This window comes from Talpa europaea (assembly GCF_964194135.1).
Source record: "Talpa europaea genome assembly, chromosome: 4".
NCBI lineage: Eukaryota > Metazoa > Chordata > Mammalia > Eulipotyphla > Talpidae > Talpa > Talpa europaea.
In genome coordinates, this window is record NC_140070.1 from 141,050,673 (window position 1) to 141,063,682 (window position 13,010).

Here is a 13,010-nt window from a genome sequence, read left to right on the forward strand (position 1 = left end):
TCAGGGACATCCAGGAAGGAGGCAGGACAGGAGGACAAGCGGAGAATCTAGTGCTCTCTGTACCTGGTCATTAGGAACCTGGCCTCACAAAATCATCCATATAGGTAAGTGTGTTAGGGGTTAGGTAGACATTTTCATGTGATTTTTTTTTACATAGGCAGAATAATTACTTCTACTATAAAATGATACCCTGAATATATATAAAAGAGAGTGAACTTTATCATGTTTAATAGGAGATAGACTTGTTTTTCTATAAAATGTAGCAAGACCACCACAAGTCCTTACACCTGCGCCAGCAGCAGTCCCGAACTTGGTCTGGATGCTCCAGTGCCAGCAGCAGGTGGCTTAGGGATCAGAACCTTGAGATGCAACTCCATGGCAGTCATGACTTCCTGCTGGGAGTCTTAGACTTGACAGGGAAGGTGGACAAGGTCAGGGGGCTGTGCACACCCCCATTATCTCCATTTGTTCACCCACCAAGTCCTCCTTGAGCCAATCACTGGCATCACTTTCCCAGCTCCTTACTGGGGCCACTAGGAGGGTCTGGATGGAGTTTAACCTCCGCTGCCTTGCTGAGAAGTATTGGGAGGGAAAGAGCTAGTCCAGCGTCCATCTGCACCACACCTCAAGCAGTGGCAAACTGATTCCCATGAGTCATTGCGCTCAGGTCTAGACCACCTAGGTAGTCTAGACCACCAGGTAACTCCCCATGGATTATTTCAGGGGGTTGAAAATAGTTTGCATGCTCATTATTTTTTTATTTTATTTTTTAAAAATTTTTGTTTATTTTTATACAAGAGCCAGGGTACAGGCCAGATGCGCGGGAGGGCGAGAGGATTCACTGGAGACAGAGCGGGAAACAGAACAGGCAGACTGATGAAATACACTGCTGAGGGAAGCAGTGGGTGAGACAGGAGAGGTCTACCGTGCCATGTGGGACCCTTGCCAGCCAGCCAGGATTGAACTGGTGTTGCAGAGGCTGTGGACAGCTTCAGTGTGGTGCTCAACTGCCTGCGCCACCAGGGAGGCACTGCATGCTTTTTATTTTCAAATTTTTGGTGCCCACACACTTGGTTCTCTGAGCTTGGCTCAGCCCTGCTCACCAGCCAGCTCCTTTGGGCTGAGTTACTGCTAACCCTCCCGCTGACACAGCCCTCAGCATGACCTGAAGATGGGAGTCGAGAACCCTGAGTCACCAACAAGCTTTAATGAAACCTCCAGAAATCCTAAAGCCCTTCACCAAGCCCCTCAGGAACCTCAGTCCTCACAGACGCCCTGTGAAACCGCTGTTGACGCATCCTTGGCGGCCATGGTCCAGACGCCAGCCCGTCGGACTGGGTAAAGATCCTGCCCGTGGCACTAACCAAGCACTTTTGGAGGAATCACCCTTACGAAAATTTACCCAAATAGTAGTTTTCCCATCTCCGCACCTTGTTAGTGAGTATTTTCCATTTGTTTGTGTTTATCCTTTCAATCCCTTTGCGAATCAAGTCGCTGAGAAGAATATACTGGTAAGAATAGATGTTGTCACAGGACTGCAAAGAAAACTCCTTTCTGTTGTTGATGATAAACCACTTCAGAGAAGACCAGGCGGAGTCTAAAGGGTTCAGGTAATTGTAAGGGGAAGGCAGAGAGAGCAGCTCATGGCCACAGGCTTTGGCCACCTTGGGGCAGCACATGATGCTTGTTAAGTTAATGACGGGTGAGCCTTGGGCCTGGCCCGTGGGCTCTTGGTCCTCCTTTGGCTGCACCTCATCCAGCCTCGCTCTCTCTTTGACCACGATGGCACATTTGCCGTAGGTCCTCTTCGTCACATTACAGAACTCAAAGAAGACATTGTCTTCTTGTTTGTTACACAGCTCATCTCTTAGGAACAGCCGATATTTCCAAGGCACCCATCCTTGGCCACCACCAGCGTGCACAAGACACCATGTTGGAGTTTGCATGAAGTAGCTGTCACTAAAATCTTCCCCGGTTACGAGACTTTCTGGGATATCAGTTTCCCCAAAATACACAATCTTAAATCCATCATATTGCAGTGTTCTCAGCGTTTTCAAATACTGGAGACATTGTTTCCTTTTGATGCCATCGAATGGACTTCTGGTGACGATGTTTCGTAAAAGGGGGTTTGCAAAGTGAAACATGGGTTCTCTGCAGTGTTTTCACAGTTGCACCCCCCCCACCTGTGGGGCCTGGCAGGGATGGGATGATGACCTCATGGGATGATGACCTCATAAAGGGCTTTCTTACAGCTGGGCTGATCCCATAGACACACTTAGGATTTCAAAGCATCGCGGAACTCATACTCAGAACAATTCCCACAGGCTTGCCAGATAAGGACATGAAATGGTCTCCACAGAAAATGTTACTTTGACGTGGATTCTGTAATAGATCTGGAATGGAGATTGGCCGCTGCATCCCTTTGTGAGGGCGGTATCAGGAAGCCACAGGCTGGCTAATGTAAGCAGCAACTTGTTTTTTTCAGTTCTGGAGCTGCAAGTCCAAGGTCAAAGTGCTGCCATCTCTTTGTGTCTTCACACCTGTCCTCTTGGAAGAGGGCCCACCCTGATGACCTCACTGTACTTTAATCACTCATTGAAGACCCGTTTTCCAGATACAGTCACATTCTGAAGTAGCAGGGCGTGAGGGCTTTGACCTATGACTCGGGGGGAGTGCATTTCAGGCTATGAGAGCAACCTTTAACAATGAGTCAAGTATCTGACTCCTTCTACTTGCTCATCAGGATGGAGAGGAATATTTATACTCATTCATCCCAAACTCGTTTTCTGAGCACCTGCTATGCACCAGGCGGTGTATGAGGTCCTGGGAGGTCTGGGGATGTGGGTGGCGTCTGTCTGTCCTATAGCTCCTGGCAGCTGCCTTCCTCTTTCACCATTAAGAGTGCTTCATCCAGGTGGTGGAAGGGAGTTAGGGCAAACAGCAGAGGGAAGCCTGCATGCGGACCTTTCACAAGGCTGCCGACTCTTGAGCTAATTCCACACACCTGCAAAGCATTATATACTCAAAGCAAAGTGGCAATTTGCCTTAAACTCTAGCAGCCTGTTCTTAAAAAAGATTTATTTATTTATGCATACAAGAACTGGGGTACAGGCCAGAGGTGTGTGTGTGGGGTGGCGTGAGAGGATTCACCACAGACGGGAGCAGAACAGGCAGATGTACTGAAATACACTGCTGAGGGGAGCAGCGGGCAAGAGAGAAGAGGTCTGCTGCACCCTGTGCGTAACTCCCTGGCCAGGGAGCGAACTTCTGCTGCAGTAGTTGCGGACAGCTTCATAATGCTGTGTCTTTACCCCTTGTGCCACCAGGGAGGCCCCTCTAGCAGCCTCTTTATTTCCCTTTATTTGTATTTTCTGTCCCCTTCCTCAAAGCAACAAAACTCAACTCAGTAGGAATGTAGACTCCCTCCCCAACACATCCCAGATCATGGTCCCTGAATATTATTTCCTATGGAAAGAATCAGGAGCCCTTAGCTTCCAGGTCCAGGAAAGGAAATATAAAAATCAGCTTAGAGCACCGTGTCCAGCCAGACAGTGAGGACCAGCCAGGACCAGCAGGTTCTGTTGAAAGGAACCACGCTTCAATAAAAAGGGGCTCCATTGTCAAAGATGGGATGTTTTGAGCAACAAAACATGAACAAAACAACGAACAATGCCTACAATAAATTGAAGTACTATGTAGACTTTGAGTTCATAATGATACTTTAAAAAATCCAACCATTAAAAAAGGACAAAAACATGGTTTGTTGTCTTTGGAGGTGCTTTGAGGGGGATCACTGCATTATTTTGCCAAATAATAAGCGGAAGAACCAAGTGCTTATCATGCCTTTCTTTGTGCAGCTTAGAAACAGTCTAGGTCAAAGAAACTGTGAGTCAGTAAGATGTAAAGTGCTCCGTTCCCTGGATAAACAACTAAAGTGGATCCCAGGCTGAGTCACCACAGCTGCTTATTTAAACAGGTGGACTAATCTGCACACTACCAATTTCGTTCTGCCCTTGACTCTGTTCAAATAACCCTGCTTACCACACTGGCCACAAGGCGCCATGCTAGATGAAATCCTCAGATGCCGACTCATGATCTCACAGCTTCCTGGGGGAGGAAGCCTGAGCGCTCACATATGCCCTCCTCTTCTAGTGCTGGGGAATGGCCCAACCTAAGCTCTGACCCTGGCCCCTCCTCCCTGTCTGTGGGCCTACCTTTGCTCAGCTCCCTTCCAGAGCCAGGCTAAATTCTCCTCTCTCTAGCACTGTCTCCCCCATGTGTGAGTCTCTAATAAAGCCTTGCCTGGTTCCACCACACCTACTGGGCTCTGGTGAATTCTCCTCCAGAGGGTGAAGGACCCACTCCTTCGGGTTGAGGCTGGTAACAGCTTCCAGGTGAGAGTGGGAAAAGCCAGAGTGTGTGGGATGTGGCCTGTGTGGTGAGTTAGACATGATCAGAGCCTTGGGGTTGTGAGTAGAGGCCCTAGTCCCAGATAATCCAGGGTCAAATCATAGCACACACCCCCGTCCCCATGAACCTCAACTGAAAAATGGGGGGAATACATACCTGTGTGAGCTGAGGACTATTGACATAGGCTAATCCTCTGGCTCAGTTTCTTAAGTGGCTGCAGCTGTTGCTGCAAGAGGCTGACTGGGAAGACAGAGTTTGGCAGTGAGTGACTGAGGAGAAAAGGAACAGTCACGGGAGGGAAGAGGAAAAACAAATCAAGACTGAGGATCAATGTTGAAATGAAACAAGTTGTTCTCCCTGTGGAAAACTTGGAAGTTTCTTCCCTCCTCTTCTTCCTTCCTTTCTCTATCTCTGTCTCTCTCTTCCCCGCTCCCCCCCAGCTTCATCAACAAACTCTGAATGCCTCCCTTTCTGGGAAAATCTTGGAAAGACTAGCATTCCCTTAAATTCCCTCCAGGAAGGCGCCATCTTGTGGGAGAGAAGCAGAATCAGCAAAGGACTTTAATTCAAGATGGCCCCTAGGGGGGCAGAAAGCTCCAGAAGTGGGAGGGACACTAAACATGGAGATGGAGTGCCCTGGAGATGGGATGCCATGGGGAGGAGCTCATATTTCAGCTGAGATAAACCTTCAAAGGGTTCCTGACCTCACCCTTCAAGATGTGGTGAGGAGGCTGGCAGGACTGAGCTACACCCATCCAGCAAATGTGCAACCACTAGCGGTTCCAGAATGCACAGCCAGCAAATTCCAAGGCTTCTCCATTGAGGAGAATGAATGGGCTGAACATCCACAAAGGTGTGTGTAAGGGCAGGACAGGCCACTGAGCAGGTTTTCTGATCCAGCAGACCGGGTCAAGGAGGAGTCAGAATCCTCAGTGGTTCTTGCAGGTCTTTTATTTAGATTTACCAGGCATATGGCAGGCAGGGGTGCTGGGGGTCCGGGAGGTTGGCAGGCCTCCTGCCCCCAGCAAATTCTCACTCTGTCTGGGCTCTCCGGCCTTCTCTCACGTTCTCTCTGCTTCTTTCTCAGCTTCTCCTGGCGTGTCCGTGAGGCTGCCCTTAAAAGCCCAGACTCAGCCCAAGTAAATCCCATCTACCTAGGCCCACACCCTGCTCCAGGTGCCCGCCATCAGGCCTGCATTCAGGACCGCAGATCCATCATCTATCCTGATGGCGGGAGGGCAGAAAAGCCTGATACTTTTTACCTTACCCTACAGTGTGCCTGCAAAGGAGAGGAAAGGAGGGGCCAATGGCTGTTTGAGCGAGTGAGTCTCCAGGTGCGCTCAGTGTTAAGATGGCGCCGGTCCACTTCCTGTTTACTTGGCCTGTTGATAGGCCTCGGCTGATGCCAGGTACAGGTGCACTTTCTATACAGGCTCACTGGCCTTATTGGGCTTCCCGGCATTGTGCACTGTAATTGTTGTATTTTGTACAAATTAAAGGTGTGAGGGGAAGAGCCTATTGGTGTCAATTTTCCAACAGCATGTACTTCGTGTCCCTGTTACATTTTTTAGTAATAAAGTATTTTTTATCATTTATTTATTTATTTTTAAAAATATTTATTTATGTATGCATACAAGCGCTGGGGTACAGGACAGAGGCGCGGGGGGTGAGAGGATTCACCAGAGACAGAGTGGGGAACAGAACAGGCAGATTGACTGAAATACACTGCTGAGGGGAGCAGCGGGCGAGTCAGGAGGGGTCTGCTGCGCCATGTGGGTTATTCCCTGGCTGGCCAGGGATCGAACTCGTGCTGCAGAGGCTGCAGATTACTTCATAGGTTGCATCTTAACCCTTGCGCCACCAGGGAGGCCCAATAAAGTATTTTTTTAAATGAAGGTATGTACCTTGACTTTCAGACATAATTCAGTTGCACACTGAAGCATAAACTATTTGCACTACTGTGTAAACTTTTATATACACTGGAAACCACCCTCCCAAAAAAAAAAAAATCATGTCCCTGGCTATATTTCAATGGTAGCTTTATGGCTGTGACGGAGCTGCGTTATTTCTGAGGGGTGCTGTATTGCCGGTGTCCCCAGAGGGGCTGAGAAGAGGGGAGTTAGAGGATCTGTTACTTTATCAGAATTGAAAAAAAATAAAGCCCTCAAGAACTTTTAACTTATACATGCAAAACATGTGCGTTGTAAATAGTGTCATTTCAAGTGACACATTCTTCCTCCGGCTTCACCTCCGTTTCCCCGCCAGAGGGAGCCCCCGCTGGAATTCGTTGTGTTCATCCAGTCACCTCTGCTCCTGGGCGTCCAGCGCGGGGAAGGCCTGATGCTGCTGGGACACAGCCCTTGAGCGCGCACAGGGATCCCTGAGCAGCGGCCCTGAGCCCAGGTGGCCGAGGAAGCCGGAGCTCACAGATCCTTAACAGGAGCGACCTCCTGACGTGCTTACGTACTTTAGAGAATAAAGGGCAGCTGACCAGGGCCCAGGGGCTTCTCCACATTCCCCGGCCCCTCTGCAGCCTCTCCTCCTCACGTGTAAAATGGCTGTATTGGACCAGGCAAGGGCTGGGTTCATTTGCCCTACAATGGGTCTTTTCTTGCAAGGTAGGCAGAGGGACTGTGGCTGCATGTGTGTGTGTGTGTGTGTGTGTGTCTATGGCTGTAAGTGTGCATGTGCGGAGAATGGGTATATATGGGAAGAAGTATGCATGTGTGCATGTGGTGTGTCAACGTGGCTATGTGGGGTTGTGTGTGAATGTGTATGCGTGGGGGCAGTTTTGGGAGTGTGTGTTTGTGTGGTAGGAGGGAGGGAGGGGGTCACACCCCTCCCCCGTGCTTGGGCGTAGCATGGACTAATCAAGCCAAAGAGTGGCCGGTGGGTGTGAAGTGTGTCCCTTCCAGACACCAGCACTGAATTTGCAGGAAGCCCTGCAGCTCTTCCTCAGGCACTGAGACCAGCAGTGCCTCAGCGTGGCGGCCCAGAAACCCTGGTCTCCATGCCGGGATGCCAGGACGTGGAGCAGAGCCCAGTGGTGCTGCCGCATGGGTGCAGCTTGAGAGCGAAATCTACCTCATTCAAAATGGCTGCCTTCCCACACCTCCCTTGCATGGAAACAAAAGCACATTTTGGGCAAAGACTTCATGGAAACATCCCAGGGAAATATCACTTTGGAACTGGATAGTCCTATTTTGACTCCCTTGCCAGCTGTGTGACAATATGCAGGGTTTTTAACCTCTCTGAGCCTCGACTCCCTAATGGAACCCACTTCACACTTTGTGGGCCAGCAGATGCCAAAGCACCTCGTGTGCAGTGGTGTCATCAAATGTCCACTTCCTCTTCCCGTGGCACCTCTGAAGACATGTGGTGGCCTCTCCTCTTCCCAATAGCACCCTGAGTTCTGAGCAGGCAATCACCCGTGAAGCTCAGGTTCCTGGGGAGGAAGCCATGACAACTCCTACCCCAGACTTGAATCAATGAGCACCTTCCTGCCCTCCTCAGTGCATGGTGTAGGGAGTGTGGCCCCCAGAATGTCTCAGGATCCTTCCCTGGACCTCTGGGCACTTAGGCCCCCAGGGGGTCAGACTCACTTCCCTGCTGCTCTGTTTCCTGGGAGGAGACCTGTCCTGCCTTCTATGCACAAAGCCTCCCCCACACTTGTCCAGACACCTCCCATCCGGCAGGGGACACAGCCTGGACTCCAGCTGGGACACCTATTTGTTTGTTTTCTGCTAATTAAACTCATAAAACTCTGCCCAGTGGGATTGCAAGGCAGGGCCGTGGGTGAAGGGCCTGCGAGGTGGGGAGAGGGGTTGAGGAGCGGCGTAGTGTAGACACGTGGGCAAAAGTGCTTGTCTGGGCCCTGGCGGCAGCTCAGGCCAACAACACGAGCTAATCAGTGTCTCAGACAGCTCAGGACAACCTGGGGGCAGGAGGCAGGCGGCTCAGCAGCTCCCTGGCAAATCATAATCACCAAAGAAGACTCTCTGGGGAGCTTCTGTGCCCAAACAGAAGCAAAACAGAAACCCATGTCATCAGAATGAAGTGGCTTAATTTGACATTTGTGACTTTTATTGGGGTCTCGGCGACACTCTCCCGCTTGCTGGTTTCACTTCATTACATTTCCCCGTGCGTCAGCGCATATTGCTAATGCCAGTGGCCCACACAAATCTCTTTTTCTGGCCTGTCCTGACGTTGATGAATCAATTTTTTCAGTCCTGTCTGTCTGCCTGAATTACCAGCACTTCAGGGACGCCTGTGGAGGACTTTCCCTCTGTCCACGCTGATGTGGTCCCCGCAGAGCCCGGGAGAGGCTATGACCCCTCCTGACAGTGACCCACCGAGTCTCCCCATCGGTGGCTAATTAAATTCCAGGCCCCTGGAGGGCCCTGGGATGGCCGGTCCTTCTCCTGGGGCCCGCCGCCCATCTATCACCCTCACCACGCTCTTCCTGGCCAAGTGACCTGCCCCCGAACTGCTCTCTCGAGACCCTGGCTCACCTGCACCTGGTTCTTAGTCCCTGCCCTTCTGTCCCGCCACCCCATCTCCTTTCCCCAGGAGACGCTTTCTCTCTATCCAGCATCCGGGCCTTTGTGTGACTGTGCTATAAGAAGAACGCTGTCTATTTGGTCATTGATGCTGGTTCCTAGCGTGGAACTTCTCAAAACTTAGAATGTTCTGGGTGATGAGAGCATCTTCTATTACTTACAGCAAGCATCACCACTACCACCCACATGCCATCAGCATTAACGCAGGCATCGGCAAATATCACAGCCACCATCACCTCCACCGTCATCACGCCACAATCATCACCAGCACCACCAGCACCAGCTGTCACCACTGTTAGGACGAGGCTTATAATTGCATATTTATTTTACTTTTCAAAGTACATTTACACTCATGATCTCATTAACGCTTCTCTACTTTGTAGAATTGGCAGAACTGGCGTCATTCTTATCTGTGCAGAGACTGAGGTCCAGAGTGGTGTGTGCAAGGGCCACAGAGTGGTTGATAATCAAATCCAGACTAGAATTTGGTTTTTCTGACTCCAGAACAAGTGCTTTTTTCCCCCCAATGGACCCCATCTTCTCAAAGAAAATGAAGAATTCTGACTAACTTCTAATGTTAACAACTTGGTTCTATATTCCAGTTAATGTCTTTAGTGTCCAGTGTACATGACCCTGGGGGTCTCGTACCCCAACCCCACATGTTCCAGGTGATCCTCTAGCCTTACCAAATGCAACCCCCTACAAGCTGAATCTTCGTCCAGGGAATTTGACCCCAAATTCAGCTGTGTTTCCCGGAATATTGACATGCACCCCTGGACTCTAACTCCCTCGCCCCCACACCCTTCCCTGGGGCATACGTACACTTTCCAGTGAAAGGTCAGAGTGTGGCTGAAGCTACCGCCCTTGTTCTTTCTTCTCACTATGCTGGAAAGCCTGAGAAGGAACCGGGATGCTGCCTTCCGGACACTCCCCTGTTGGCCGGAAAGGCCCCCAGCTCACAGGTGCTCTTCCACCCCCACGAGGGCTTGACCCCTCTCTCAAGGTTGCAGGTGGACTCAGAGCTGCTCCGACAACCAAGAAAGTTGGCCCCCAGGGAGGCTGGCTTGCCCTGGCTTCCAGGGGCCCCTGGGATTTCCACTGGGGGGCTGCTGTTGGCATGCGCTGGCCTCAGACTGGGCTGGGTGGGCTGGAGCACAGCTCTGTTGCTGATGGTCTGTGCAGACCACCTGGGGACATTGTTCTGGAGTCCTTTCTTTTTGAGCTCAGAGTTCACATTTGAGTAATAAGTGTCTTCCAAGGACTTATCACTCCTTCTGAGGATGTTGCTGGCCAACTGGAAGAGGAAGACAACACTGAAGATGCCGAAGATGGTGAGGATGTACCAGGCGGCGCTGGTGCCATCTGGAAGCTTCAGGGCCCTGGTGGAAGTGGACCCATTTCGCCCCTCAATGTGGTCCCTCAGCGGGTGCCCCAGGTGGGTGCTGGCCTGGGTGTGGGAGGCCTCCTGAGGAATCCCCGTGATCCCTGAGAAAGAGAGGAACCAGATGAGACCCAGCATCCTACACCGGGGGATCCCCGGCCAGGCCACTCACAGGTGGCCTTCAGAGCAGTGGGAATCCTGGGAATGCCCAAGAAGGCTTCCCTGTGGACAGAAGCCTGACAGCACATGTGGGTATATTTTTAAAACTCCAAAGAGTTCAAAGCACTTAAGTTCTTGAGTAGAAGACAAAAGTCAGTTGTCCCCGAAATGATCTATACAACTAAAACAATTTCAATAAAAATATCAGTAGGATTTCTTTGTGAAATAGACAAACTGTGCCTATTAAAAAACTGTCAAGACTAATTAGGGAAAATCTGATTAAAAACAAAAGCTGAGTGATGAGTGGACATTAGCTGAGAAATATCACACTAGCCCGTCGGAGAAAGCATTTGTGCTTAGACTGAATAAATGTTTTATCTGTCCACAGTCCAGCTGCTTTGCAAAAGGTATCGGGGAGGGGGCTCTTGTACGAGGTACAATTCTCCTTAAACAATAGCCCCATAAAACCACATCAGGGCCTCCCGGTGGCGCAGCGGTTGAGCGCTGGGTTGCAAAACTGCCCGTGGCCTCTGCAGCGCCGGTTCGATCCCCGGCTGCTCCCCGGCCACCGGAGGAGGGTCCCACATGGCGCGCAGACCTCTCCTGCCGCCCGCTGCTCCCCTCAGCAGTGTACTTCGGTCCTTCTGCCTGCTCTGCTCCCCGCTCTGGCTCTGGTGAATCCTCTCACCCTCCCGGCACTTCTGACTGTACCCAGTGCTTGTATAAACAAAACAAACAAACAAATAAATAAACAAAACATGCCTCTATTAAAAAAAAAAAAAACCCACATCAGCACACACGGTGTGGAACTGACACCCGGGCAGGCAGCCCAGAGGGCCGGGGTGAAAACACCAACACCAGGAATTGAGTGTGGTGGATGATGAAGGGCAGGTCTGACTGGAGGGGAAAGGCAGGTCATTCTACAGCCTTGAACAATACAGAGGGAGCCCACACCTCTCACCTTATACCCAACAACAGTCTGATAAACCTAAGATTCAAACATTAAAAGAGGGAACAACTTAAAGTTCCAAAACAAAGAAACCAGCAAGGGGCGGGGTGGGGGGGGGGCGGTGTTTCTTTTATCATCTCGGAGTGGAATCTTTATCTTGGACTATTGCTAAGCAGAACACAAAAATTCAGAGACAGGGTGGAAAGAAGAAAGAAAGTGTTAAATCCAGCGACATCGGAAAATGTGAAGTTATCACACAGCAATAAAACCAAAAGACAAAGGGCAAAATTGAGGGGAAAAAATGCAACTTATATCGCTAAACTTTTCAATAGCGTTCAGTTCTTGAAGAGAAGGTTACACTCCAGCGGAAAAACACGCAAAGGATGTGGACAATAAGGTCACAGAAGAAAGAGTGGACCTTGAGCGGGACCGAGATGTCTCATTACTTGTGATAAGAAAAACTATGAATTGAAGCGATACTGAGTCAACACGTCAGCTTCGTTTGCAAACTCGTGGTGTTTCAGCAAAACCATGAGGGTGCATCCCACGTCCCCCTAAAGATATACCAGCTAAACGTGTGTGGCCCAAGCTTGGTCGCCGGTGGGCCGGAGGGCACGCTGGCCAGGTCTGTCGAGCCTACAGATGTCCTTACCTTCGATGGGGCTAGTCTATCGGCGTGGATGGAGCCCAGGAATGCACTGGAACAAGTCCCAAGCGATGATGCTTAAGCCTCGTCACTCCGGCATTGCTCACCATGACTAATGCTTAAGAACAGCCTGATTGGCATCAACTGGGGGAAGATTTAGTACATTTGGAACCTCCACGCATGGGATGCATCAGGAAGAGCATCTGGGTGCTCAACATGAATGAATGAAAAATGGGCTAACCTGGATTGAGGGCAACTGCCTATGTAAATAAAGAAGGAGGCCCATTTTATATGTGTATAAAATGCCTCTGGGAGAACTCACAAGAAATTGCTGCCTGTGGCTGTCTTTGGGGAAGAGATATGGGCCAAAGAGATGCACTGTTCACTGTCCTGTTCTCTTGCACATTCTGTACCGTGTATATTTATTTATAAAAAGAACTTACTTTAAAAATGAGTTACAGTTGGGTGCTGTCCTGCCCCCTTGAGGAAGCACCCCTGGAGAAAGTCACTATGTCCCTCCCAAGAGCAGAAGATTAAGATCTTAATTGCTGTGTAATTCAAAACTGTTTTCTCTGGAGGGAAGCCAGGTGAAAATGAAACAATGAATGTCAGAGAAGTAATTTATAAAGTTGTGAGCTGTTCTCCAGCTGATTTTTACCAGTTCAAATGCCATTTCTTGTGCTGTCTGAACACAGATGTCTTCCCACATGTCCTAGGGTAAACCCGGTAGCCTGCTGGGGAGGCCAAAGGAGTCCCATAGATGCTCCTATCTGACACGTGTCTGTGCTAATTCATTTTGCTAAAGTAAGACTCAGAGAGGCGGGCGTCTTTTTACTCTAGTAAATTGTCAGGACATCTGAACTTCTAGATGAAGCGAGACACCATTAAAAAATTGCTCTACAGGGG

General features: G+C 50.0%; 2 protein-coding genes across 2 annotated transcripts; both read right to left on the reverse strand.

The window, feature by feature from the left end:
• Positions 1-1,388: 1,388 nt before the first annotated feature.
• On the reverse strand, positions 1,389-2,144 carry LOC311169366 (uncharacterized protein C21orf140 homolog; the record flags this gene model as incomplete). Its single annotated transcript, XM_084231223.1, has 1 exon — positions 1,389-2,144. One exon carries the CDS (start codon positions 2,142-2,144, stop codon positions 1,389-1,391), a length of 756 nt encoding a protein of 251 aa, XP_084087349.1.
• A 7,705-nt stretch (positions 2,145-9,849) lies between these two features.
• On the reverse strand, positions 9,850-10,488 carry SMIM34 (small integral membrane protein 34; the record flags this gene model as incomplete). The annotated part of the gene is made up of 1 exon (XM_084232751.1): positions 9,850-10,488. The coding sequence occupies one exon, from the start codon at positions 10,486-10,488 to the stop codon at positions 9,850-9,852; it is 639 nt and encodes a 212-aa protein (XP_084088877.1).
• Positions 10,489-13,010: the final 2,522 nt, after the last annotated feature.